Source organism: Glycine max, chromosome 8 (genome assembly GCF_000004515.6).
Source record: "Glycine max cultivar Williams 82 chromosome 8, Glycine_max_v4.0, whole genome shotgun sequence".
NCBI classification, from domain to species: Eukaryota; Viridiplantae; Streptophyta; class Magnoliopsida; order Fabales; family Fabaceae; genus Glycine; species Glycine max.
In genome coordinates, this window is record NC_038244.2 from 42,432,199 (window position 1) to 42,459,725 (window position 27,527).

Consider the following 27,527-nt stretch of genomic DNA (forward strand, 5'->3'; position numbering starts at 1 on the left):
ATATGGAATATATTTTTACCAAGAAATATTAAGGGAAAAATAAGTGAAAGCACTTGACAAATTTTGCACGAGGATAACTTAAAAAGGTTGTCTATTTTTATTATTATTTCAATTTTTATGTATCTGAGTTTTTGTATTGTTGTTGTTCATATAGTAGCTGTCGTAATTAAAGTTTTACTAATTTACTAAAAAAGAAAACAATAGAATTAAGTCGAAATTATGATTTATAATCCCTTCATGAGCCGATATTCATAAAAATCATGAGCCACATTCTTAAGGTTTTGCCCAAAACGATTGGTTGAAAATCTATATGGAAAATGAGTATATGACCTGAAGCGGTGAATCTCGATGCTTTCATGTTATCTTGTGCTTGCGAGTTAGTTAGTAAAAGTTTAGATAGAGAAATTTTGTTAATTAACTTGACATAAAACTTGCTTTTATGTAAACTTGGGTTTACTCGGGTAGAATCATATGTACTCAAGTTTAGGGACGATTGAGTGAGTGAATTCGAATTGTATTTTGCTTATAAAGAAACTTAAAATGTTGTGTAAATGAAGTTTGAATGTTGGAGTTCAACATTCAAAATGACAATGGTGTAATTCAATTTCGAAGTTGCGTCTAACATGCCAATGTGAAGATAATTTCCGCCAAGGAGTGAACAAAGTTGGAAGACGTGGAGATCCTCAATACAAGTGCAATGAGGTGGGTAACATGACTTGGATGAACCCAACAATGCAGTGCATGCTTGGCTTTCAGGTGTATGAAGCTTGAACGAATGTTTGTAAAAGACACTCGTTCGTTACTTTTAATCTTAACGAATGTTTGGAACGGAATTCCAAATATGCTTTTAAGTTTGGGATGAAACTCATGAGTTCTAGTGGTGAACCTAACTCGGTGACTCTCATGAGGTGTACAAACCTAGGATCAATGAATGTTGAATGTTGATGTTGTTATTTGCCAACATCCTAGTCCATTAAGAATTCAACGGACATTCAGCCTAAAATGAAGGAAGACTTAGGCTCCAAATATTAACAACCATTTGGAAACTATAAACTCAACCATCATGTGGGTACCAACTCAATTATTATTGGTCTACAATGGTGATAATGGAAATCAAATCAAAGTCCTCATATATTTATTTCAACCTTCCATCATTTAGTTGACCTTAATAGATTAAGTAACAACTCAATTGAATATCCGTGAAATGGTTATGAATGGTTAATTGCTTAATAATTTAATTGTCACTCACCAATACTCAACACCTAAGGGCTTAAGTGCCTACTTTCTATACGTTTATTAGTTACCAGAAATATTTTGCATTACCTAGTTCATTTTAGCAATAAATTTTAAAGAACTGTAAGCAGCCTGTGTAGTCTATTTTATATATTACTTTTTATATTTATTTGATTACTTGTATAAAAGGAATTGGACCAATTAAGGAATATCATGAGTAAGCACTCTGTGTAGTTAATTCTGTATATTACTTTTTATATTTACTGATTACTTGTATAAAAGGAATTGGACCAATTAAGGAATATCATGAATTTGCATGACCTCTTTTAAGATCTCAAGTCAATTAAGCGAGAGTGAAAATGATGTGAAAATTTTATTACCAAATTCACCATTTTTTTCCTTGAGGAATGCACTTTACTTCCGCTGTCATTCCTTGTGAAAAAAATGCCTTTTTTGTTGAAAAAAATGGTGCTAGATATTTAGTTTATACGTGATAAATTATGTTAGAAATCAAAACATTTTATTGAATAAAAGGGATCTAGATACTCTTTATATCTTTAATGTTTGAATAAAACATACATCTAATTTATAAATAAAATGAAATAACTAAATGCAAAATTCGACCATGCCTACTTATATCATTCAACCTAATTATCAAAATTAAATGGGTATTTCACCATCTATTTCGGACTAAAAGATCATAAACTTAGTGTTTATGTCACATTGTTTCTAAACTTAGATTGATCTTCATTTTTTGACTTTGTCCCTTTTTTTTCCTTTCAAAAGTTGGTCTATGGAGATGATTTTTACTTCAACTTTTTAAATTAATCAACTGATTGAACACAAGTGATTAATGTATTAAAGTTAAGATTAAATTGTTCAAGTACTATCCGAATTATTTGATTTTTGGTGAAAATAATTTTTTGTTAGACTTTACTTATCTCTTGATTGATCTTTAGAAGTCAAAATCTTTTTCTCCTAATGAACTGAAAGGTTAAGATAAAAAAAAAACTTCAACTTTTTAAATTAATGAAGTTGTTGAAAAACAATTAAACATATGGTGTTATAATTTAGAAATATATACTGACATGATAAGCAATTTTGTGACTTGAAACCATTCTTAACGGTGTAAAAAAATTGTTCACAACGATACATTTCTACATGTTAAGCTCTCTACGCTCTAACAACTTGTATCCAAATTTGGATCCAATTCAAAATCTAATATTAAACCACAATCCCTAATGGATAGTTAGATAAACACCAACTCTCCAATGACAAAGAAAAATTCTACAAGTTTACATATTTAGTAAAATAAAATAAAATTAGTATACCGTGTGTCCAAGTCCTACTTCTCTTAAATAGAGAAAACCTAAACTTATTAGTAATGAATTTCATTTTGTGGGGTTTAAGTTAATAAAATTTTATGAATTTCATCTCTTATTTAATGAATTTTATTTATAGTTTTGTAGTTTGTAATCAACTTTAATCAATAGTAGAGAGTATATTAATATGTGAGTATTATAAAGTGTTTCTAACATTTTTCATGTAAAAAAAATCTAGACCTCAAATTGCACATATAAAAATGACTCTCAACTAAGTTTTCTTCTCCAATCTTACATTTTTATCGAAATGTTTCTTTATATATATAAAAAAAGTGTCCTAGCCTTGTTTACCACATTTACTAAAATGGAGAGCTTGGGGAGCATGAGACCTAAAATGCAATACCAAGAACATGATATAACGTGTGTTTGCTAAGGTATTGCATTCAATCGAATTCGTATCATTTAGAAGTTGTCTGTTGTTATTTTTGGACATGATTTTGGTGGCGTTTGTCGTTCTAAACACGCTAATAGTCATTGTTAACAAAATTTTGTTGAAAAGAATCTGGAGTCCATTCCACAAAAGTAGTAAAACTAGTTAATTTGAAGACAATTGCAAAATGTACTCAATTTTTTTTCTTGTTAATAAGTTTATATAAACATCATTCTTTTGTTTCTCTCTCCCTCTCCCTCTCTTTCAACTTCTTTCCATTTTTTCTCAATGCTACCTCTTTTTTTTTTTTTTTTTTCTATTCCATTCTCTGGTGATGCTCTCCCTTTTTCTTTTTCTCTTTCATTGATCATTCAGCTTTTTCTTCTCCGGTGTCGCTCTTCTTCCACAATTTTTTTTATTGCCTTTAATCGACATAACTTGCATCCACACTAGATTTTTTTCATCTCATTTTTTCCCTATTACTCCAACAATATATGCTTCTTGTCTTGCTCTATTTTTTTTTTCTAATTTATTTTGTCACATATGCTCTATGACCTAATGATGCACCACTACATGCATTGTAAGAATGTCCACAAGTGCTTAACTCACAGTCCACACAATATAAGCATCAATTTTTTGTTTCTATTTAAATTGTGTTTTTTTTAGTCTGACTCGTTTAACCTGCTGGATTAGACTGTGAGCAGTCATGAGTTTTTTAATGCTTTAATTAAAAAAAATGTAATTCGACTACTTTAGTAAAAGTAAAATAAAATAAAACTAGACTAATAAAAGAATCTTGTGGACATTGGAAAACATCATGTAGCAAAACAATGCATGTTGCTAAATGGCTATTCACACCTCCTTTTCAGCATATGTTCCCTGCACCCAACATACATATGCTAAATATTTACGCAATTGGACTATAAAATAATAAAAAAAGGGTTTTTAATTTGTTTTTTTAGATTTTTTTTTTAAATGGGTTTGAAAAATGTGCTAAATTTTAGATTTTTAAATTTTTTTTTCTATTTTTTTTTCAAATGCAGACGGATCTATTTAGCCTGTAAGCTAATTGCTGAAGTTGTTGGCTTGGTAAAATATAGAGCCCTTTAAATTGCAGGCAAGTTTGTCTGGTTGCGAGTTTTGCGGGTGCAGACTTAAACTCACAGACTTATCCGTATACCATATACCCAACTCAAGATACAAGTCTCATGTATAATTTCATCCCATGCTCTTCAATCTCAAATATCACAATGTGTGTAAGTGCTGCACCAAGGAAGATTTCACATAATTGTGGAAGCCATTAATCTGAATAATTCTGCAAGAACAAATCTTCTTACTCTACAATTAAAAGGGTATTTTGGATAATAAATACACAAAAAGGAAAAGGGGTACATGAGCAATTTCCTAATGAGAATCATAGGCCCAAATCATGGGGACAACTTGGGCCACCCCCAAACCCAAAGGAATCCCCCATTGAGAATTCCACACACACCCTTTGTACGTGTGTAATGTTTGCCCTCAAACAATTACAAACCTGTGCTAAGTGCTAAATCAAGCGACGACGACGGTGGAAGTCGTATCGTGTTCTCCTCCATTCACTGTAAGCCCCCCCCTCTCTCTCTCTCTCTCTCTTCACTTTTCTTCGTTTTTATTTTAATTATTAATTATTATTCTAACACTCAATGCAATTCTGAGCGAAAACTTAAGCCATGCAGATCTCTTCTCACCTTCTTCCTGTGCTTCTCCTCTATCATCTTTCTCTCTCTGGGTCCCAAATTCGTGTGGGACCCAACCACTTCTCTGTGAATGAGTTTTTTTTTTTTTTTTTGGTGTGATGACCCAGTTGGACCCTTTTGTTCAATTTGCCCAAAGTTTTCATTTTTTTTTTGGTGGGGTGGGGGTGGTTTTGCGTGATTCACTATTTGCTCTCTGTTTTTGGTCTCAAGTAAATTCTGGATTGTGGGGTGTGGGTTTTTGAGCAAAAACGGTGGTGCCTGTAATGCTAATTGATGATTGTTGAAGTGTTTTTGGAGTGAGTTATGTTGAGTGCTGTGGAATGGGGAAAGGGAAGGGAAGGGTTGTTTGTTGAGTTGTGTTGAGGTTGTGCCTTGAGGGAGAATATTCTGTTTGTTTTGAGTAGAAAAAGGTTGTGGCTTTTGTTTGTGGAAGTTAAGGTTCAAGGAAGAGTTGTGGTGTTTGTTTGGTTCAGGAGGTTGAAATGGGATGATGATAGAAAGATGAAGTTTTTAAAATTCTGGATTAGCTGTTGAGTGGTAATATGGGGAATGAGGTTTTGCTTTTGAATTGAAAAGTGAAGTGATGTTAGGTTCAAGGAAGAATCGGCAGATAGGGATTAAGGAAAGTGGGTTTTGATAAACTATGGAGAAAATGAATTATTTTTTTAAAGTTGAGTGGGACCCAGACAATTTGAAGTTAAGTTAAAGAACTTTTTTCTTCTTCTTGTAGAAGGATGGTGCTTTCTGTGATTTAAATGAAAGAAAAATGATTTGAACTTGTGTAAGCCTTGGTATAGGATTGTTTTTTTAAAACTATTTTTCATGGACTAAGCAGCTATTATACTTTTAGTGATCATTATATCAAATTCTTTCTATTTTAGGCATGACTCTACCGGCCTTAAAGTTAAAAGAGAAATGTTTTGAATCTGTTGGATGACTAGGCAATAGCCTCATTTCAAGCTCTTATGCTTTTGGGCAGAGCAACAGATGATGGTCTGTTGTTGACTTCCTGTTTGTTGTGATCTTATGCTTGTCGTATATCACTAATTGTGTTAGTATTGTTTTTTGTTGTATAATATCACTAACTGCATTCGGATTCTGTTTTGTCGTATATCACTAATTGCGTTAGTATTGTGTTTTGTCGTATATTATCACTAACTGCATTCGTCTTCTGCTTTTGTCGTATATCACTAACCGTGTTAATGTTGTGTTTTGTCAGATTCGGCGCTCTGGCAATTTTCCCTCAAAATGTTTTTCATACAAGGAAAGAGAATTTTGTAACTCAATGCAGCAAGAATAGATGGCAGTCAAAGTTGAGGCTTATCCATTACTCGGTTTAGATAACAGGAAAGATCAATCCCTAAAATCTGCAATATAAATCCTTCATTTCCTGGTAAAGAAAGTTCATATATATATATATATATATATTTATATAATTTGTAATGCCATTCCTTAATTGAGTTGATAGATGCTGATTTCTGTCAAGTTTCATTTTTGGACATTCTTCTCATTATTCCAATTCTACCGTTATCATTGGCATATGTTATTGTTTTTGAAGTTTTGAACTGGTTGCTTATGGGGCTTTGGGGCTAATAATTTGGAATTTTGGGGCTACTAAAAGACTAATCCTTAGGATTTGTAGGCTTATATGCCTTTGATGTATTGACAAGATTTTACCTTCGTCCTTTTTGTTTTCAAGAGTTTGCATTTTTCTCAGCCATTGCATTCCTCTCTTTTATATTGTAAACTTCTTTTATTAAAAGAAAACTTTGAAGATCATGTTTCTTATTTCAATTCTTTGTTGGATGTTTGGTTGTTAGTCGTCATAGTAATGGAAGCGGCAGCAGTGGACCCTTATACAACTAATCCAGGTCCAATTGATGGTTCAGTACTGTATGACCAAGACAAGCATGTCTCTGCAGCAGTTTGGGATGGACAGGTACTGTTTTCTAGCTGAGAAGCCTTTCTGCTTCATATTTTAATTCATTTTCTTTTCTGAAAAATCTTGTCTATATCTTGATTATTTATATAACTGTTCTCTCATTAATGCATTAACAGGAGCGTGGTGCCCTCAGATGTCATGAACATACTTCAAAGCTTGATCAGTGGACACTTACTCATAAACAGGTTGAGTTGGTAGATAAGGCTGGATTTGGATACTTAAGGTCAATCCCAGCTATTAGTCTAGACAATCCTCTTATCTCAGCTCTAGTTGAAAGGTGGAGAAGAGAAACAAACACATTTCACTTGAATGTTGGTGAAATGACAGTAACTCTTAAAGATGTTGCACTCTTGCTTGGGCTGGCAATTGATGGAGAACCTGTAATTGGTATTACCTATACCGCATGCAGTTCAGTGTGTGAAAAGTATCTTGGTAGATCACCAGAGTCTGGTTACACAAGTGGCGGAATGGTGAAGCTAAGTTGGTTGAAAGAGTTCTTTTCTCGCTGTCCTGAAGATGCTCCATTGGAAGTGATTGAGCAACATACTCGTGCATATCTTCTTTATCTTGTAGGTAGCACCATATTCTCCACAACTACAGGGAACAAAGTCCCTGTAATGTATCTGCCATTATTTGAGAATTTTGATAGATGTGGGCAATATGCCTGGGGTGCTGCAGCATTGTCATTCTTGTATCGTGCACTCGGCAATGCCTCACTAAAAACTCAAAGTACCATTAGTGGCTGTTTAACACTACTTCAGGTAATTTATACAAGTGTGCTTCTCTTCTTTTTAACTCCTCTTTGACTGTTATCTCCATTTTCTTTCAAACTGCAGTTTTCCTTTCTTAAAAGTGTTTATTTAATTGGTTATATGTATTTACAGTGTTGGAGTTACTTTCACCTAAATATTGGACGACCAAAGCTCAATCTTGAGCTGATGCATGATCGATTTCCCTTTGTGCTTAGATGGAAAGGAAAACAAAGTGGCCCAACTGCAAATCGTGATGTAGTTTTCTATCGGAAGTCTCTGGATTCCCTAAAACCATGTGATGTATGTCTTATTTTCATTTGTATGTTTAATACTGATCTGGCAATTTTCTTATTACTTTAAAAGTAGAATCTAGTTGAACCGGTGTAAATGTACAGGTGGAGTGGCTCCCATACCGAAACATGGACAGCATGGTAATTCCAGAATATATCAAAAGCACTTTAATTCTTGGGAGGTCAAAGACAATGCTGATATGCTTTGATAAGGCAGAACGACATCTTCCAAATCGATGTTTAAGGCAATATGGCATGCTTCAATCTATTCCAGATGATGTGGAGCGGTGGGAGAGGAAGAGTAGAGGAGTTGATGGTGGCGTTGATTTGTCAGGGAAAATGGAATCCGAGCTTAATGAATGGATGGACCGTCAAGTGAGTATTGTTGATGGAGATGAGGGTGCAGATGAAAGTGAGTACATGGAGTGGTATATGAGAATCACTCGTAAGTTCATCGGAAGGCCTATATCTCTGTCGTCTGAGTTTCAGAGAACGGTAAGGATATGTTTCATGAATTTGGTTTTATATCTTATAGCAATTATAGATTAAGTTTGAAATGCTTTTTAAAGAACATAAACAAATGTTTGCAGAATGCTGGTCTGAGGGATATTGCACACATAGCGGATACCTTTTCAACAAAAGGGCTAGATCCACAACAAATTGAATCAATATCAAGGATAAGATATATTGCGCATGAATGTCTGAGAGACCAATTTGGTGGTTTGGTCATGGCGTCAGGGAGCCCCCAAGTTGAACTAGGAAAAAGGGTCAGAGGAAAGGAGAGGGTTAGAAGAAAAGGAGGAGCGGGTAAACGACTGCGAAAGGATGGTGTGGTTCAATATAATGCCGTTAGTGAGGATGAACAACCTCAGTACTATGGCACTGCTATTGAGGTTGGCCAATTACATCTAAGTCATATTGAGAGAGAGCTGAGTCATGCACAATTATGTAGTGTTGACAATGAAGTCAGTGTTGCCCAGTTGATTCATGCAAATGCTGATGGTGAGAATATGCAGCTCTGTGATCCACACATTGAGGTTGATGAATCAGATCTAGGCTATGCAGCAGGTGAAGAAAATAATGAGGACCCAGATGATGCGGCTGCTGAATTTAGTCCTGAAGAACTAAAGCACAGAGTTGGTGAAGAAATAAAGCAAGAGCTTAACCATGTGCCTGGAGAGGAAAACATCGAGGAACTGAATGCAGCCAATGAGATTCATTTTGTGGAACCTTCAGATAATATGGTGATTGATAATTCACAACTTTGTGATGTTAGTCCCGACGATTCAACGCTTCCAGATGCTGCTGCTGCTGAGGTCAATCACTCACAACTTGCTGACTCAAGTGGTGTGATCAATCCACAACAAAGCAGTCCAACTGACAATCTTGTTAATTCTCAGCTTTCTCACATTAACCTTGAAAGTGAATTTCTTTCTGCTAAAGGAGCAATGGAAGTGTCTCAACATTCTTCTATTGAAACTCGTGAGGATATTTCACAGAATGGTGATTGTAGTGTTGCTGTATAGGGTGAATACCTTACAATATTGTAGAGAAGCAAAATTTTTTAGGCTGACTCAATTTAAAGGTGTGATCCTTGTATAATTATTTATATTCATTTTTTGATGCATAGCTTGCAGCTTTTTCTATGCTTGTGAATTAAGGTGCATGACATGCAACTTAATCGCTCAGGCATCACCAATACAATACAAGAAATGGGTGATTATGCAGTATCACATTCCCTGGTTCCTCTGGAAATGGGTGTAAATGGGAGTTCAAAGTCGCTAATACTCTTTTTGAGTTTCTATAGTGAAGGGCAGAATAAGAGTTATCAAGGTTGTCTTCCAAAATCTACCAGGTTTAAAAAGTTCATATATGTTTTTAATAATTTAGTGTTATCAATAGATATATAAAAACTGTTCAGCAGTTATCACGTCTTAACAGTTTGTACTTTATTTTGTTTTTAATGTATTTTATTTTTGTTTTTAAAAAAATCAAGCATTTTATTTTATTATTTTTTCTCTCACTTTTATCCCTATAAAGAACCGTGGATTGCACGGGTTTCAATGTTAGTTCTCTATGAAAGGATAAAATATGATGTTTTCTTTGTTTTTTTTTTAATGTTGGAAATACGTAATCAAACAAGTTTTTTTTTTAAAAATATTTTCATCACTAAAATTGTTTTCATATCAATACTTACCGAACAGTTTTTTCCCTCTTATTTTGTTTTGAAAAACAATTTTCAAATTATTTTATAGAGTATTAACAAGTAAGAAATAAACTCATATCATTAAATGATGTGTGTTTGATTTCTGCTGCGGATGGATTCCTGCTGTGTGTTCAATTTCTACGAAAAAAACTATTTTATAGAACAATTTTTAAATATTAAAAAGACTTAAATAACAATTAGATCCCTATAAAATGCTTTATTTGTTTTTATTGAAAAATGCTAAAGAGACCGAACGGTTTTCTTCAAAACCTTAGTTGATCCCGTTAAAACGTGACAATTGTCAACACTTTATAAATAAAATATTAACTAATATTAACAATTGAAATTTGTTTCTTATTCCAAACTTACTCCTCTCTCTATTCTGTTTTTTCATGGAACATTTTGCAAATAAGACATCAGATGCAACACTCATTAATGTTTTACAATTTTACAATAGAGAAAATTCTTTTTCAAAATGGCCTTTGGGTGACCTAAAAAGGAAAATAAACTTGAAAACCTCAGTTACATGAAATGCTATATACATAAATAATGGTTTGTCATTTTGATCAAATAATTTAAACAATCTAACTAGTTGAATCTTGTTTTATACATAATTTTTTTTCAATAACTACTTACCCCAATTAACTGACCATGTGAATATAAAGATATATCACAATTTGTTTGCTTCCATTCTAATGTACTAAACCCCAAAATTAATTTAACGGGTCTTTCAAATATCCCATCCTTCATTAACTATTTTGTGATTGTTGGAGTTTTCTGACTCAAATTGTTGTCATTATAATCAAAGTTAAACAAAATTTGAATAGACATATAATATCCTGACTATTTTTAAACAAATAATCAAGAGATTAAAAATGATAAAAAAAATAATTTTCTCGACTATAAAGCATATACGTGAAACACGCGCATTATTTGCATATTCAACTCTGAAACACGTGCATCACTGTGACACGGTCCGAAACAATTTCGCTTTTCCCTTCAAACTTCCAAGTTCCAATTCAACTCTGATCCTTAAATTCATTTGCATATTCAGTCCTTTGAATTATTCCACTTTCTTCAAATCATTCCAATTCCACAACCAACGAAGAAGCATCATCAACACAACACAACAATGTCAAAAACAACTACTTCTTCCGAACAAACTGCACGAAACCGTTTGGCCACCCTCGCAGCTCACTTGCTTCCCTCCGACGCCACCTCCGCCGCCGCGATCCTCCACCCCCACCGGCTCTCCGCCCCCACCGGAGACTTGCCGCCGGCGAACCTGAAGGGCACCCTTACCGTCGTCGACGAGAGGACCGGCAAGAAGTACCAGATCGAAGTCACCCCAGATGGCACCGTCAGAGCCTCTGACTTCAAGAAGGTACTTCTGATGCTGATTCCTCTTCCTTTTTCGATTTGGTGAAGTGGGTTTTCGTCAATTTCGATCCTTTTGTATTGTTTCCTCTTTTGGATTACTGTTTGTGGTGTATTTTGATGTTGATATTGATGCGTTTTTTTTTTTTTTTTGAGAAAGTTGTGGTTTTGTTGATAATTTTCGGTTGTGATCTTGGCCCACGAAAGGGGTTTGAATTTGGTGAATTGGGTTGTGCTCAATTTTGCTTGGATAAATTACTTTTTTAGTCCTTCAAAGTGTTTAGCAATGTCACGTAGGTTTTAAAAAGATGGAGATTGCAAACAAATACTCGAAAGACGAAAGTACTAGCTGATTCATCTATGTCTCTAAACTTAATTACTTACAGGCATTTTGGCTCCCGAGAACATGTTAATATAATGTGATTGACATTGTTTTTTTCAAGGACTTTATTTTTAATTTCCTTAGTTTCAGGGACGAAATAGGTGATTTGCCCTGCTTCGTGAATTGTTTGGAATGAGTGAGTTGCCAATTTGGTCGATTTGGTTGCTGACATTAACAAAATGGCAAATTGATAGCTGAAAATGTAAATTGTCAATCAATTTAGTATCTATGTTAGATGCTGTGATTGCTGTCCTGTAGCGCTGTTCAAAAGGATGAGTTGGCACGTTAAATGCCTGTGTGGCATCCAACTTTAGCACACACGCACCTGCCATGTTATTCCTTATATATGTCAAAGGAGTTATAAGGTGTGTTGGATGGTTAAAGGAGGAGGAAAGGGGGGAAATGTCACGGGTTCGATTCCCTTTGGCTAACAAAAACTAACATTTCTAACAACTAACATTTGACTTTCAAAAAAACATTGTGCCTTCAAAATTGGTAATTTTGAAGAAATGTTTTTCCTAAGCTCTTGTTTTAGAGGAAGACGAGAATTTTGTGAATAGTAGAGATGAAGACGAGAAAAGAGAGGGGGGGGGGGGGGTCAATTTTGTCAATTTGTTCCCTCTTATTTGGATGTACTGTTGGATGTCAAGCAAGCACTTTTGTTATTAAATGTAAAAACAAAAAATAAAATAGGCTTTCTCAAATTTTAAGGTTAGTAAGGTAATTTATTTTGTATTTTATTCAGATTTTATGGTGACATACTGAAATCGAAAAATCGGAGGTTGTTTGTAATTAATTGTAATGATGATTTTTTATGTTAATATTGTTTAGTGTTAGATTATGAGGTTTTTCTTATTTTTGATTTGTAGATATCATCTGGGAAAAATGACAAGGGACTCAAACTTTATGATCCTGGCTATTTGAACACTGCTCCTGTCATCTCAAGGATTTCTTACATTGATGGTGATGCTGGAATCCTTAGATATAGAGGATATCCTATTGAAGACTTGGCAGAGAAAAGCACCTTTACAGAAGTGTCATATCTCATACGTGAGTATTGGTTAGAATTTTTCTTGCATGTGCATGGGACTTATGTGGCCATTGTTTATGAAAAGTGAATGGATTTTTCTTTTCACTGATGATTAGCTGAGATACGGATTTTATATCAGCAAAGATGCATATACAGTTTATGCAGGTGTAGGGTCCTTATTAATGAATCCTGTTAATTACAGGCTTCATTTTATGAATTAAATACATGTTTTTAGTGTTTATTAACTCTGCTTTTCTCTGTCTTTAGTGTATGGAAATTTGCCTTCTGAAAGTCAGTTAGCGGAATGGGAATTCGCCTTATCTCAGCATTCAGCTGTACCACAAGGAGTTTTGGTGAGCTTTTCTGCTATCAAATGACTTACTATTGGTTTAAGGACCCAAATTATGTGGTAGCTCTTTATTTTTATTTATTGTTAATATTTACAATGAACAAGTGATTAAAAGCTTAAGTAATCAATCAGAGTATTAAGCAGTAAGTTCATGCACATACATTATCTTGACATCTTGAAGATGTGAGTTAGCAATGCTTTTAAGGTGAAACTTGGGGATCATATTCAGCACTTTGCTTTTTCACTTAACTGGATGGTTGATAAATGCTAGGGGTGGCTCATGTATCAGTATTATTGTTGTTCACTTTTATGTTATGTATATGCCTCTTTTACCAGACTGGTTTGTGTTCCAAGTTATAAGCCTGAGAATTTCTTGTGCAATCACTCTACATAGTTCTTAGTTCTTTTGTCATGATTATTTAAAGGACAGTAATCAGGTTCTTAATTTATTTTTGAGAAGTACAAGTGTATTAATCTAACAGCTGCAGTATACATTTGTTTTGTAGGATATGATAGAATCAATGCCTCATGATGCACATCCTATGGGCATGCTTGTCAATGCCATGAGCGCTTTGTCTGTTTTTCATCCTGATGCAAATCCTGCTCTCAAAGTAAGTAACACAAACTTTGGTCAAGTTCAAGTTACTGAACTTTTGATCTGCTCGACAGTGATTCATAAACAATGCAAACCTTACCTTTGTTATGAAAATATGTTCTTAATTTTATCTTGTAGAAACTTGTATTTTTTTAAATTTCTAGTTTTTGCAAATCTTTTAGCTCATTTCATTTGATTTTTTGTGAGTATTATATACTCACATAGGTGGTTGTTAAGTATTATTTACAGTAATGAGCTTTGATTCTGTTGATATTAAAGGGATTTAGGTAGGTAAGGAGGAAGAAAGAATAGAGATTCTGAATAATATTCTCTTGTATATAATGACATGACCTGTTGGATGTGATACAAAAACAAAGCTATAATCTCTATTTATACTTATACAAGACTCCTAATACTAATGAAATAAGGAAACAGATTGTAAAATGTAAAGAAATATGGAAGCTACTCCTAAGAGATTATTTAAGATACTTGGAAATATTCTAATATATAACCATGATATTATGAGATATCCCTCTAGATATTCTAACAGATTCTACACATTGTGGGAGCCCCTGAAGATTTTAGGTGTCTATAAAATTGAATCACTGAAAATTTTAGTTACAAATCAAAACTCAGAATTTTGTAACAATTTATAAATTAATATTATTTTGCTTTATATTATCTGAACCCCCAAGGTCTGAGTTGGTAGCTATTGCCTAAGATGATTGCACTATTTAAGTTTATAATGAGACAAGTAATCAATAGAACTGCATCATATGTTTTGAGTTTGAACCTTTGTTTTTTTTTTTTGGTGAATGAACCATTATTTACCTCAGCTTTGAAATACTTAAGAAAAACAAAAATAGGTGATTCTTTTCCAGTCAATTTCTGCAGTATTTACTTAATTCTGTCAAATAATGCTAAGTTGTTCCCTTGAAAATAATGATTTATTTTAGTTGTTATATTGAAAAAATTGGTAGACCCAGGTTTACAGTTTGTTGATTCTACCTGCCGGCCTCTCTTTTAGATTTGATGCTGTTCATTATTTTGATAAGTGGTTATCGTGGGATATTACATTTTCCTACGTCTTAGTTCAATATACATGTGAGTGCAGAGTATTACTTTATTATTTATTAGGATTTAACATGTTATTGCCTTGTTGTGTTTAATTTGATTCAGCTTTGACTATTTATTTTAAAACTTTTTTGTATTTTAATGTAGGGTCTTGATATCTACAACTCAAAGCAAGTGAGAGACAAGCAAATAGCACGGGTTATTGGAAAGGTTTGCTTATTCAGTTGTCTTTGTTCTTCTTAAGCATCTGTCCCAGATATATGTAATAAGTAATTCAATTATTCTGAATGCTTCTCGCGTGCTTATTGGTTATCTTCTGAATTTCCATGAAGTATTCAATCAATTCAATGCTTATTTGCAAGCTCTCCAACTGCTTTGTTGCATCATTATTTTCTACCTTGATTGCAGATAACAACAATTGCTGCTGCGATTAATCTTAGATTGGCAGGAAGGCCGCCTGTGCTTCCATCCAACAAACTTTCTTACACAGAGAACTTCCTATACATGCTAGATTCTTTGTATGTCTTGCTGTATTAAGTCTGATTGATATTTGGAATAACCTGAAGTTGTTTTTTGTGTTTTAAGTTATTTTTTCTTCTGAATTCTGAGCTTCATGATGGTTTTCATTTTTCTTTTCCTCTGGCTCTGATACAAAAAAAATCTATATCTTATCAAAAGTAATATGATTTACTTTAAAAAAAAAAAAGTAGTATTATTTAATTTTTGATGGTAGAATGTTAACTACATATCTAATTTATTTTTGTTATCGTGAGATTTATCAGCATAACTCAAATAAAATCTCCTTTAACCATGTTTTCAGTGGCAATCGATCATATAAACCTAATCCTCGACTAACTCGAGCGCTGGACATTATCTTCGTCCTGCATGCAGAACATGAAATGAATTGCTCTACATCTGCTGTACGTCACCTCTCATCAAGGTAGACATCTTACTACCTAAGCAAGAGGTTCCTGCAAATCAAACTTACAGAGTCAGCTTTGACTGATAACAGACACAATTTGGGCTAAGTAGATTTTCCAAGCAAAATGAAGCAACTTGCTTATATTATGTAACTATTACCTTATTTGTGCTTTGCAGTGGTGTTGATGTATATACTGCTATTGCTGGGGCTGTTGGAGCTCTATATGGACCTCTTCATGGTGGAGCCAATGAGGTAACGTAAATGGCTTAGGATGTTCTCATGATTATTTTCCAATTGCTTATTTAAATATGGAAAGCAAACAAAGCAGAAGTCTAACCTTTGACTGTACTCATTGAACGAGGCTAATGTAACTTTTGGTTATGCAGGCTGTCCTCAAAATGTTGAGTGAAATTGGAACTGTTGAGAACATTCCAGCATTCATTGAGGGTGTTAAAGCCAGGTGGCTATTACTTTCCTTTTCTTTTTCTTTTCATGTGTCTGTTTATCCTATCTGTGTAAAAAGGATGATGGTGTGATGACTTGCTCTTTTATGACTCCTATTTTTTGGGTCTCTTCACAGCCAGCAGGGAAAATGATAAGTTTTATTTGATATACTGTCTGTTGCTTTTTCTCCAGGAAACGGAAGCTCAGTGGTTTTGGACATCGTGTGTACAAAAATTATGATCCAAGAGCAAAGGTCTTGAGGAAACTGACAGAGGAAGTGTTTTCCATTGTTGGCCGGGATCCTCTTATAGAGGTGTTTATCCATTTTTGTGCTTGCTATGTATCTTTTGTATAATCCTTACACTGGATATGCTGTTAAACAATATCAAAATATTACATTTTGAAAGTTTTTTCCGTACATGTTATTTTGAGACATTTTTTTAAAAAATCTGTTGCAAACTATTTTGCATAGTTTTTACATATAATGTATATATGTACAAGTATTTGAAATAAATTCACGACAGTTCAGTCAAATTTTGTTACAGGAAAATTTCATATGCTTAAAGTGATGTCGACTCAGTTCCATATATTCAGTTTGAACTTGAAAGTTTCATCTGAAATTATTTGATTGTGCAGATTGCTGTTGCCTTGGAGAAGATTGCACTGTCTGATGAGTATTTCATCAAGAGGAAGCTATATCCAAATGTTGACTTCTACTCTGGACTGATTTATAGGTAACCTATTATTGCATCCAGTTTTTGTAACCAGGGAGGATAACAACATATGTTACTCCTCCCACATTATATGACTAGGATTGAGCTGATGGTTTTGTGCCATCAGGGCCATGGGGTTTCAACCTGAGTTTTTCACTGTTTTATTTGCCATCCCTCGAATGGCCGGGTACTTGGCACATTGGCGAGAGTCCTTGGATGATCCTGATACAAAGATTATGAGACCTCAACAGGTTATTTCCTTTCCTTAAATCATTTCTCTGGTTATATCATGATCTTGCATATTGGCATAATCATTCTTGGTTAATGTGTGCTGATATGCTTGTACGTATGATGTGCTGATATTCTTAGTTGTATCGGTGAGGCTGAATTATATCTTTAGCAATGGGAAATATTTGTAAATACAACAGACTGATATGGTAAACCAGTAGTGGATATATGCTGCTTACCCTGTGTCATTATTAGGCTTGATGTGGCGGAAATGACTTAAGCTGGGTTAGTTTTAGATTAAGGCTTGTTTGCATAAATTTCTCCATAAGCACTTATAGAAGAAAAGAAGAAAAAATGAAATATGTTTCTCCAAAAGTTAAAATTAGCTTATGCATAAACTAATTTGTAGAAGCACTTTCATATTAGCTTTATCCAAAAGCTGATTTTTAAGTTATGCATAAGCTAAATTTAACTTATGGAGAAGCTTATTTCATTTTTCTTATTCTACTAATGCTTATGAAAAAGTTTATCCAAATAGATCTTAAATGGTAAGTAGTTTTCTGCCAACATTTTCTCATAGCAAGCATTCCACTTAGCAGTTAAAAAAAATCACACAATATTTTGCTGTTATTTTCTTGGTAGTTGATGAAGTTTGATCACCATATCAGCCACACAAATGAGATGTTATTGCATAGACCATGTTTGTTTGTGCAGTTAGTGAATTACTCCCTCCATCCCAAAATAATAGTCATCCTAGGTTGTCTTATACATACTAAGAAAAAATAATAAATAGATGAAAGAAAGTACTAATTTTGCAAAATTAACCTTACATTGTCATTAATCCATTTCTAGATTTTATAATTCATCATTAATATATAAGGGATATAAGTGGAAAAAAGTAATTAATGTTACATTGAAAAACTAAAATGATAATTATAATGAGGCACTTTTTTTTCCTTACATGACAATTATAATAAGATGGGGGAGTAATTGACTAGGGCAAATGTTACCATTTTATTACAGGTTTTTGGATTTTTGAGCTACTCTTATTATGACTATTTGATGTTCCAGGTTTATGTTGGGGAGTGGTTGAGGCATTATGCACCAATTAATCAAAGGACTGCATCAAGTAACACTGACAAACTTGGTCAATTGGCTGTATCAAACGCCTCAAAGAGGCGTCTTGCTGGATCTGGGGCTTAACTAGTGAAACTGCCAAGTGCTCAATAAGGTCCAGACTCCAGAGAAAAAATTAATTTTTTTTCTGGTACATAAAATAAGTTTGTTTGTTTATGTATAAAATTATGATATCAAATAGATAAATAAAATCATGAAATCAATAAGACCATGGTTTCAGTATTTTTTTTCTATCTGAAAAAAAAAGAAAGACTCCTTGTATTTGCAATGTCATAACATAAATTGTATAATTCTGAAATCTCTATCTCAATATGGAATGTGGATCAGATGACATATGGAGGCTAGTACAATTGTTAGAGGTAGGGAGAGACTAAGAAAAAACTGAAAATTAAATCATTATAAATGGTTTAAAGGGAAATAATTGGTTTGTTAATACAATCTAAAATAGAATATTAGTGTTGTAAGCTTAATGGGAAAAAAAACTTATTATCTTCGTTGTTTATGAGTTTTTTATTACCTAAATTTTCTTTGGTATAATCTAAATGAGGTAAGGGGTTTTCTTTAAAAGCATGTCACTGCATAAATTAAGCAAGCTGGTGGAATGTTGATGGGATTTGCAAGTTCCGGCTTTCAACTATTCAAGTAGGTCTTGTAGTAGACTAGTAGTTATGCTGATAATTTCATCAATATAAGTTGTAAAAATTGTGAATAATTTAAATTAATGAATCAATCGAAAATAAATACTTATGAGGATAAACCAATACGGTCATGGTCGATGACTGAGTTTCTTAATCATACTTTTAAAAATTTGATTCCTTGGCCGTGTTATGGAGATATATTGATTTTAAAAGAAAAAAAATACTTATGAAAATAAACAAACTAATAACTTTTGTGTGATATTATGTTTTTTAATCACCGATGCAAAGTTAAAAGTGGAAAAGTTTTATCTTGTACCCAAAAGCTTTAGTAAACAGGAAAGATGAGGCAGGGGTTTGGGGTATTATCAAGCTTAATATATGAAAACATCATTTTAACTTTTAAAATTTAAATAAATGTGTTGATAAATGACATCAGTTATCTTAAGAAGGGGTGAATTAATTTATCACTAACAAAACAAACTTTTAACCCCCTTTTAAATGATAGACTTAGAATGCAGAACTAGAAACAACAATCAATTTAATAATTTTCTTTAAACATACAAAATTGCAATAATATAAATGAGATAAGGGAAGAGAGAAATATAAACTCGATTTATACCTGAACCACACAGGAACAACCTTTCCCTTGTGTTCATAAATTCTTACAACTTAAGAGACCCTTGGTCCCTTAATCAATCTCTTTGAATAAGAAGAAGAAGAATTCCTTCTTTAAGAGAAAGATATTACAATTGAAGTTCATGGATGAATTCTTAATGGATTTGCAAGTGTTTGCCCAAAAGTTGTTCAGAGAGCATTTGGGAATGAAGTTCTATTGGAATATCTCTCTCATACTTTTTGAAGTCAAACACACATATATAGGTCCTTCGTGCATTTTCAAGATGGTTTGAAGAGATGTGCCTTTTCAAGAAGCTTTTTCTGATATTCTTTACTGGTAATCGATTACAGTTATATTTTGAAGGATCATGAAGTTTGAATTTGAATTTCAAGAGTTTCATTACTGGTAATCGATTACAGGTTCAAAAATCAAATTCAAAATCCTTTTTAACAGCTATTTTTCAAACTTTTCTTTTCTTCTAGTTACACTGCCTCTTAATCGATTACCAGAGCCTTTCATGTTTGACTTGATTTTTAGTTAATCTTAGAGTAAGACTTTGTTTGTTGAAGTAATCTTGTGTTAATCTTAAAGCAATGTTTATCCTTTGAAATAACCTTACTTGATTCTTCTTTGACATCATCAAAATTCATTCATGTATTCATACATTCACAAAATGTATATCTTATATTATTGTTCTTCTCTAAATATATTTTAAAAATAATTATCTAAAAAATGAAGTAAAAATAATAATTTTATTATGATAACAAATTTTAATTATATTTTATTTCCATGAGTCCATATTAAATGCTTACTTGTGTAAAAATAAGTGTAAAACATGAATTTGGCATCCATTCTCTAACCTTTAAATGGATAAAGCTATTAAACTAATTTCTTAATAAGCTATATTCTATTTTAGCTAGAGATTAAGAATTTGCCAATAATTTCTTTTAATAAGTAGGTTCTTAATGAACATGGAAAGGGCACTAAAAATAAATGAACATGGAAAGAGTACCCGAAAAATTACTTTTTGATAATAGTGTCCTATGGAGAATCGCATAATTCAGCGTTAGTTATATATGGCATAAGTTGCCTAACATGTGAAAAAAGACATATTTTTAATTTTAAAATATAAATTTCAATTCATCATCTATCTATCCTATATTTTTCTCTGCATGCAATTTATAAATAATTATCTCAAAAGAAGTTAAATAAAAAATATTTTGCTATAAAAATAAATTTAATTGCGTATGTAAAAATATTAGATATAAAAACTAAAAATCGTTTGATAATTATTTTTTGCTTTGGAAAGATGTTACCCTCATTCGTTTTCTTTAATTCCGTAGCTTTTGTTGTGTAGTATTTGGTACCATAGTTCAGGACAAAAACTTAAAGCGTTTTAAAAATAGTTTATATACAAATAACTTCTTCTAGTTTATATATATAAAAAACAAAACTGTACCAAAAAAGCCTTCAGTTGTATTTGAATTTGATTGAGAGAAAAAATAACCCAAAAAATTCGGAAGCTACTCTTTATCAGAGCCAGGTTTCGATCCTGGGACCTGTGGGTTATGGGCCCACCACGCTTCCGCTGCGCCACTCTGATTGTTGAAGTATTATTCATAATAATATTACTTATTCTAGAAAATTGTATGGTATTTAAATTTAATGAAAGGAGCTGTTTTCATCTTTTTTGGGTACATAAACAGTTTTCTTCTTAATGCCTACGCTTTAAATTTCAAAAAACAATAAAAATAGAAATAAAGAATGCACATGAAATTGAGATTTGGTTGTGGGATTCTCACAAACTTGATCGTGGTAAGCAAATGTTGCAATGTCGGGTAGTTACTAAAGCAAGGAATTACGTGGGAATGGAATGAATTTGATATTCAATTAGGTTTGGTGATGGAGTAGCTATAATGTTAGGCTCTACAATTACATGACTGGGTTCCGTTTTGATGTTAATGGGTACCTGTTTTTTGCATTAATATTTTGGGAGGCAATTTTTCAAAACGAAAATTTCTTCCTTCAATTGAAATTCAAGTTTTGATTAGTGAAAAAACACAAGTTATATGAATTTGATTTTCTTATTTAAATAATACAAATTTAGAGTTTTATCTTTACTTGTTTAAAAATTTAGAAACTTTAACGTGATTTAATAAATTATTTATTATTTATTATTTAATTACTTTTATCTATTTTTTCTTTAAATAAAAATTTGTTTATTATTTTAGTGTTTCATAGATAACTTTTACGCTAAAAAATAAAGTAAATTGTTCATGAAGTTAACTTAAGATTAGAGATAAAATTTTGGATGATAAAAATGGTGGATTTTTTAAAGAAAAATCATGGCCATTCATTTAATATACAACCCTTGAAAGTTGGTATTAATTAAATGATAATGATAATAAATAAAATTATTTTTTTATAAGTAAATATAATAAACAAAATTGCAATGATCAAGTTATATATATGTATACCATTATTCTTGAATCTTAAGTTTATAATGTTTAACTGAGTCATTAAATAATGACCATGATGTTCTAATGATGGTGGGTTGAATCAATGAATTTTTACTATTAAATGACTAAATATTTTCTTTGTAAATATAATTTGATTTGATGTCATTATTATCATTGAGGAACCAAATTAACATTAACATAGTCCTTCAATGACAAGATAGTAGTAGTTTACTTTCAAGTGAGACATTTTTACTTGATCACGAGAAAACTAATGTTCTACTTTGGAATGTCTCATTGGGTCATTCCAATCACTTTGTATAATATATGTGAATTATTTTTCAAAAGCAATGTAAGACATGCAATGCAATCATCATTGTTTTAAGTTTTAGAATTTCTTTATTTCTTTCATGCCCAAAAGCTTGACTCATTTGAAGGTCTAGAAACTTTTAAGCATGGCATAGTTTACTAACAACTTGCATTGCTCGTCTTTATGCTGTTAGTCTTGTAAATCAATCCCACATTAATTATAAACTTTATTACAATTAATGATTAAATTGAATCATGTTAATGGTAAATATCCCGGGTTCAGAGTGACATTCTCACGAACCTCGCATTCAGATCACACAGTTTCATATGCCAAAACTCAAGTACACAAGATGGATATTTGAATTCTGGATCCATTGCTATTATATCATACCTTTGATCATTCAAGCATGGAATATGTCAATGTTATCACCTACAAATTGTTTTAATTTTTCTAGTTCAATTAAAATAATAAAGTGTAAACTTCCGAGTTGGTGGATCTTGCATCTTGTTTTTCCTTCAACAATGAGATTTTAGTTTGGAATTAGGTATGATGTATCCATGGATATGGTGTGAAAACATTAAATACAGATAGACAACCTATTGAATACTTTAAATTAAATTACTTGGGAAAAAAAACATTCACTCACTATGAAACACTTTTTGGTGATAACAATGAGAGGTTGTTTGTAATTTGGTTTAATTCAATTTTTCATTAAAAGGTTACCCAAATTAAACTTAAAAATATATATAATTGGTTCAATTTTCCTTTAAAATAAAATCCAAACAAACCAAATCTTTATTGTGCGATTTGGTTTGATTCCACTTTTATGATTTTATTAAAATATTATTTCATTAAAATTTATATATTTTTTTCATCTTTTAAATTAAATTACATTAAAAAGAATTACTAATAACAATCAAAGAAACTTATTAATATGTTTAACCTTTTACAGTAACAATTTACTAAGTTTTTATTCATTTAAATCAAATATATCTTAAAAAGATTGTCCAAAAAAAAAATTGATATACAATATATAAATTTTATATACATAACACTATAAAATATGATAAAACTCAAGTACACAAAAGTAATGCAAGTATTAATACAAGTATTGTGATTTGATTTGATTTCAAAAATACAACACAAATTGAACCAAATGAATCAATTTAAGAAAAAAATTATCCAAACAAATAAAAAAGAATGAATTTGATTCAATTTTTTATTTTTTTTAGGGGTTTCCAATTTTTTATTTTAAGTCGATTTAGATTTTAAAACCCTATAGCAACAAGCATCCCTAATGAAAAAGCACAGCAGCAACAAACTTTCTACCATGACATTAATATGCATCTTCCTACTATCTCGCAAGTTATACTTTTATCCATTTATGTTGCGAAATTCATCCCCAGGTTACCAAATTTTCAAAATGAAATGGACTTTTAAGTTTCTAATCATTGTACTGAAATTGATTTATGGAACCAGTAAGTAATCTAAATAATACAATTACACAAATCAAGTTTGAGAAAGACAAGTAGATAACTTGAAAGCAATTAACATTTTGAAGAAAAGAATAAAATTTCCTCCTCCCTATTTAGATTGAAATTGGTTCACTATAACTGTTGAACAACAAACCTATAGAATCCCCCATGCCAGCATCTACACCATAAACATCTGATATGAAAAATAAAGGAATTTTTATTGGTACATGAATATAAATATATTATATTACAACAATGACCATGCATACTACGCTTCAATTCTATCTATCTATGCGGCAAACATAAATGCAAACAAAAGTAAAATTTCTTAGCTGAGAAATAGAAGCCATTTTTTTTTTCTTATTATGGAGATAAATGTTTAAAATTTAAAAGCAAATCACGATACATGGCATTGCTATCTTTCACAGTCTGCCCCTAAAATACCCTCTTTGTAGGTTTGGGATCTTTGGAAGTTGAACCAATTCCAGAAATGCTTCCGGTCTTCTTGAAGCTTGATGAACTACAGGGACATGGAACAACATCGGAATCATTGAGAAGAGAGAGCAGGAAAAAGAAAAAATAGGGTTAAATATAGTTCAGCCTTATAAACCAAGGACAAAAGTGAATGCCAAGAAATAGTTTCTACAAAAGAAAGAAATGATGTTATATGTACCTTGGATTCCTCTGGATAGATTTATTCTTCATTGCTGCAAGATTTTTTACCTCATGACTGTAGAAAATTGAAAAGAAAAAAAATTTAAGTCATTCAGTTGGGCATACAAGCTTTAAGATGAATGATCACAAAACAGAATTACAGCAGACAAAATTCCAGTAAAATTCATGATAAAATTATTATTTTTTTCTTTTTTAACTACTTTAACATATAGGCCCGGCTAGTTGATTCGGCCCACTATCAATGCAAGGCCCAAATGTGACAAACTTTGAGGTCAAGAACCCTTGGATTGGATATTCCAACCTAGGAACAAAATTACAGTGAAGTAAGAAAGATTGTGGACGATAAATAGCTGAATGCAATCTTGTGCATGCTACAGGAAGAAAAAGTGTAGTTTCCCAATGATCAAATAAAAAGCATCCCGTCCTAGGGAAAAGCTTGCTCACTTTCTTAGCTGGATGGAAGTATGGATTGGACTTGAGATTCTTGGAAGCATCAAATAATTATTATAAAAGAAATGTTACCTCTTCAGAAATTCTATCTTTGCCTTCTTCATTATGTTACTCTTCACATTTGATACATTGTATCCAGGTCCATTATCTACAACAGATCATCAAAAAGATGAAACAATAAATAAAAGCTACAACTTGATCAAATTCAAAATGTACTTAACAAAAGTACAGTAGTTGGAGTGAATGAGAAGGAAACAAACATGAAAAAAATAAAGGGTTACCTCCCCAAAATCTTCTTTTACTTGAAGGTGGAACTTTAGTGCATGTCCTTACTTGCCTACTCTGTTTTCCTACAGAGAACCAATACTTGGTAACTATTTGAAACTAAACAGGTTGCAAGAAATATAAGTATATAACTATCCAAGAATTGCTACATTGCTCCCCAGTGTAAAATGAAAGGCTAATCAAATCAAATCAGTAATTAATAGTTATATTAGTATTCGTTTTTTGAAATAAAACAATCATATTTACCAGAAGGAAAAACTAATATAAAGAAGACAAAGGATTAGACCTTCATCTTAAATAAAGCAGAAAAAGCCAGTAAAACTTAGACAAGCCCCTCTCCCCAAAAACCATAAATACAGAAAAACAAGAACATGGACTAGGGTCATACTTGCATCTTCTTTCTTGTACAGTTGCCTGATTCGGTCAAGTGCTTCATTCTCAGCCTGAGCCCTTTCCTTTCCTTTTGCCTATGTATAGAATTAGAAGTGAGACTAATCACTCAACACATTTATACATTTATACTATGCACATTATAAAGTAATGATTACAAGAGGAACCATTCCCTGAATTAGAGTCACTCAGTACTAATCACCTGAGTCAGTAACAGCTAATACCACTCATTATACATACGCTTAATTCTAACATTTAATTCTATATTTCTTGGTACCGTAAGGATGTTACCTTGTTAACACAACTGATAATTAGAGTTTTTTTTTGGTAGAGATAATGAAAGAAACGGTAGTAATATCTAATACTTCTCTTTCATTTAAATTAATTGAGGCTTAAAAGGCAAAACAAAAGTCAAAACAGCAAAGCAAATAAAGAAAAGTTATACCTCATACAATTGCATCCATCTAAAGTTCACTCTTTTTTCCTTCATCCTCTTAATCACTTCATTAGTGTTATTTGTGCCAAACTGCTTTTCATAGAACTTTTTCCACAACTTATCAGTTACAGGGCTGAGATTTCTTCCCTGAGAAAGCACATCAATCAAGCATATTAGATAACCATTATATTCTTGTTCTAACTTCATTCTCATTTAACAAAAACAACAAAGCCCATCTTACCTTGGTGGACTTCTCCACATGCATCAACTGGTCAGCTGTGCAGTGCGGCAAAATTTGCTCGAGCAGATGCTGGTCAAGAGAACCAACATTTCCAAGGTACCTTACATTATCTATTACTTTCTGAACACAAAGGTCAACCAGGGATGGGGTTCGCATCTCACGTGCACGTATTTGATCTCTTCTCATCATAGTAACACTGATCACGAAGAAAACAACACAACAATCAAAATTTCATTAAGGGAACAAAATAAAAACTAATCATCAAAACTAACTAAATTCAGATGATGGGTATAATTTTTCCAAGTTTTTGTTTCTCAGTAAGCTTAGCCTCACATAACCAAGAAAACAATAATTACCAAAATACCACCCTTTCTTTTTTGGTACATGAATTAGTAGTTAAAATCAATAACAACAATAAGAAGAAAATTTAATTAGAAAATGTTGACTTTCAATCACAGATTATTATGACAAGTTTGTTCACTTTTAATAATTACTGTAAAAGTTATACCTAAGACAATTTTTTCATTGACTGACAGTATAAAAATTACTACACTGATATATAGATTAAACTGCTACTACTAAAATTCCTCTCCATCCATTAGACAATAAATCTATTTTTCACTTTAACCTTTGGTTAAAAATTAATTAAAGAAAACTGATTCAAAATTATCTTGATTTAAAAGATTAATCAATAAAATAATAGATAAAAAAGGGTTGTGTTGAAAATAAATGAATTGATGGTTGTACGCCACACCAACCACCCGAGCTATGCTTATGAAGAAAACACCATCAAATCGATCATATTCAGCAAAAAGGTAACTGAAAATTGGAACTTGATCATATTAACCTTCAGTTTTATTAATTCATAACATTAAAAAAAAAAACAGAAGATTTATAAGGTTCTTCCCCCTGTTGCAGATATTTTGGTTATTTATTAAAAAAAAAAAACTTCCCACGATCCCCTAATTCCTATTTTTCTTTTAGCAAACCCAATCCAATTAAAAAATCATCAAAAGGGCAATTTAAAAAAAAAACAAAAAAAAGAAAAGAAAATGGAATATAGATCATTAAGATAATCGAAACAGAAACTCAATTCCTTAAAACACAGATCGAGAAAATTTTGATGTGCTTACAGATTCGATCGAAACAACGAAGGTGGATCCGAAAGAAGGGACAGAAACGTCGACGGATCCGAGATACGAACGTAACTAAGGTAGAGAGAGAAAGAAAGAGTGTCGACAACGGTTGCAAGAGGACGAGGAGGACTCAGGCGCGTGAGTCCCACGCGCTTTGTTTTTTTGTCAACAATGCTAACATGCGCCGTGAGGGAGTGTTGTGCCAATGTAGAGTGGTTGAGAGATTAGTAGCACCATTAAATATTCGCGTGGCGCGT

The 27,527-nt window shown here is 32.3% G+C and overlaps 3 protein-coding genes and 1 non-coding gene across 6 annotated transcripts; 2 read left to right on the forward strand and 2 right to left on the reverse strand.

The window, feature by feature from the left end:
• Positions 1–4,414: 4,414 nt before the first annotated feature.
• Positions 4,415–9,435, forward strand: LOC100788362 (protein MAIN-LIKE 2). Of its 3 annotated transcripts, none has more exons than XM_006585999.4 (7): positions 4,415–4,585; positions 5,941–6,114; positions 6,542–6,660; positions 6,780–7,424; positions 7,548–7,715; positions 7,811–8,200; positions 8,275–9,435. In XM_006585999.4, the coding sequence occupies exons 3-7, from the start codon at positions 6,553–6,555 to the stop codon at positions 9,229–9,231; spliced, it is 2,268 nt and encodes a 755-aa protein (XP_006586062.1). In that variant the 5' UTR covers positions 4,415–4,585; positions 5,941–6,114; positions 6,542–6,552; the 3' UTR covers positions 9,232–9,435. The 3 variants fall into 3 exon arrangements, with proteins under 3 accessions (XP_006586062.1, XP_003530738.1, XP_014634877.1); XM_003530690.5 differs by having other exon boundaries at positions 4,424–4,585; positions 8,296–9,435; XM_014779391.3 differs by lacking the exon at positions 4,415–4,585 and adding an exon at positions 4,679–5,417.
• Positions 9,436–10,839: 1,404 nt separating this feature from the next.
• On the forward strand, positions 10,840–18,493 carry LOC100775180 (citrate synthase, glyoxysomal). Its single transcript, XM_003532059.5, has 13 exons — positions 10,840–11,295; positions 12,540–12,720; positions 12,968–13,053; positions 13,556–13,660; positions 14,866–14,928; positions 15,127–15,236; positions 15,539–15,658; positions 15,817–15,892; positions 16,027–16,100; positions 16,277–16,397; positions 16,721–16,818; positions 16,925–17,048; positions 18,097–18,493. The coding sequence occupies exons 1-13, from the start codon at positions 11,044–11,046 to the stop codon at positions 18,226–18,228; spliced, it is 1,542 nt and encodes a 513-aa protein (XP_003532107.1). The 5' UTR covers positions 10,840–11,043; the 3' UTR covers positions 18,229–18,493.
• A 2,454-nt stretch (positions 18,494–20,947) lies between these two features.
• Positions 20,948–21,019, reverse strand: TRNAM-CAU (transfer RNA methionine (anticodon CAU)). The gene has a single exon. It is a non-coding gene; the product is annotated as a tRNA-Met (tRNA).
• A 2,832-nt stretch (positions 21,020–23,851) lies between these two features.
• On the reverse strand, positions 23,852–27,491 carry LOC100527281 (elongin subunit A domain-containing protein). Its single transcript, NM_001369297.1, has 8 exons — positions 27,268–27,491; positions 26,135–26,330; positions 25,903–26,040; positions 25,456–25,534; positions 25,064–25,132; positions 24,855–24,930; positions 24,331–24,387; positions 23,852–24,177 (listed from the first exon to the last, which is right to left on the reverse strand). Exons 2-8 carry the CDS (start codon positions 26,321–26,323, stop codon positions 24,093–24,095), a joined length of 693 nt encoding a protein of 230 aa, NP_001356226.1. The 5' UTR covers positions 26,324–26,330; positions 27,268–27,491; the 3' UTR covers positions 23,852–24,092.
• Positions 27,492–27,527: the final 36 nt, after the last annotated feature.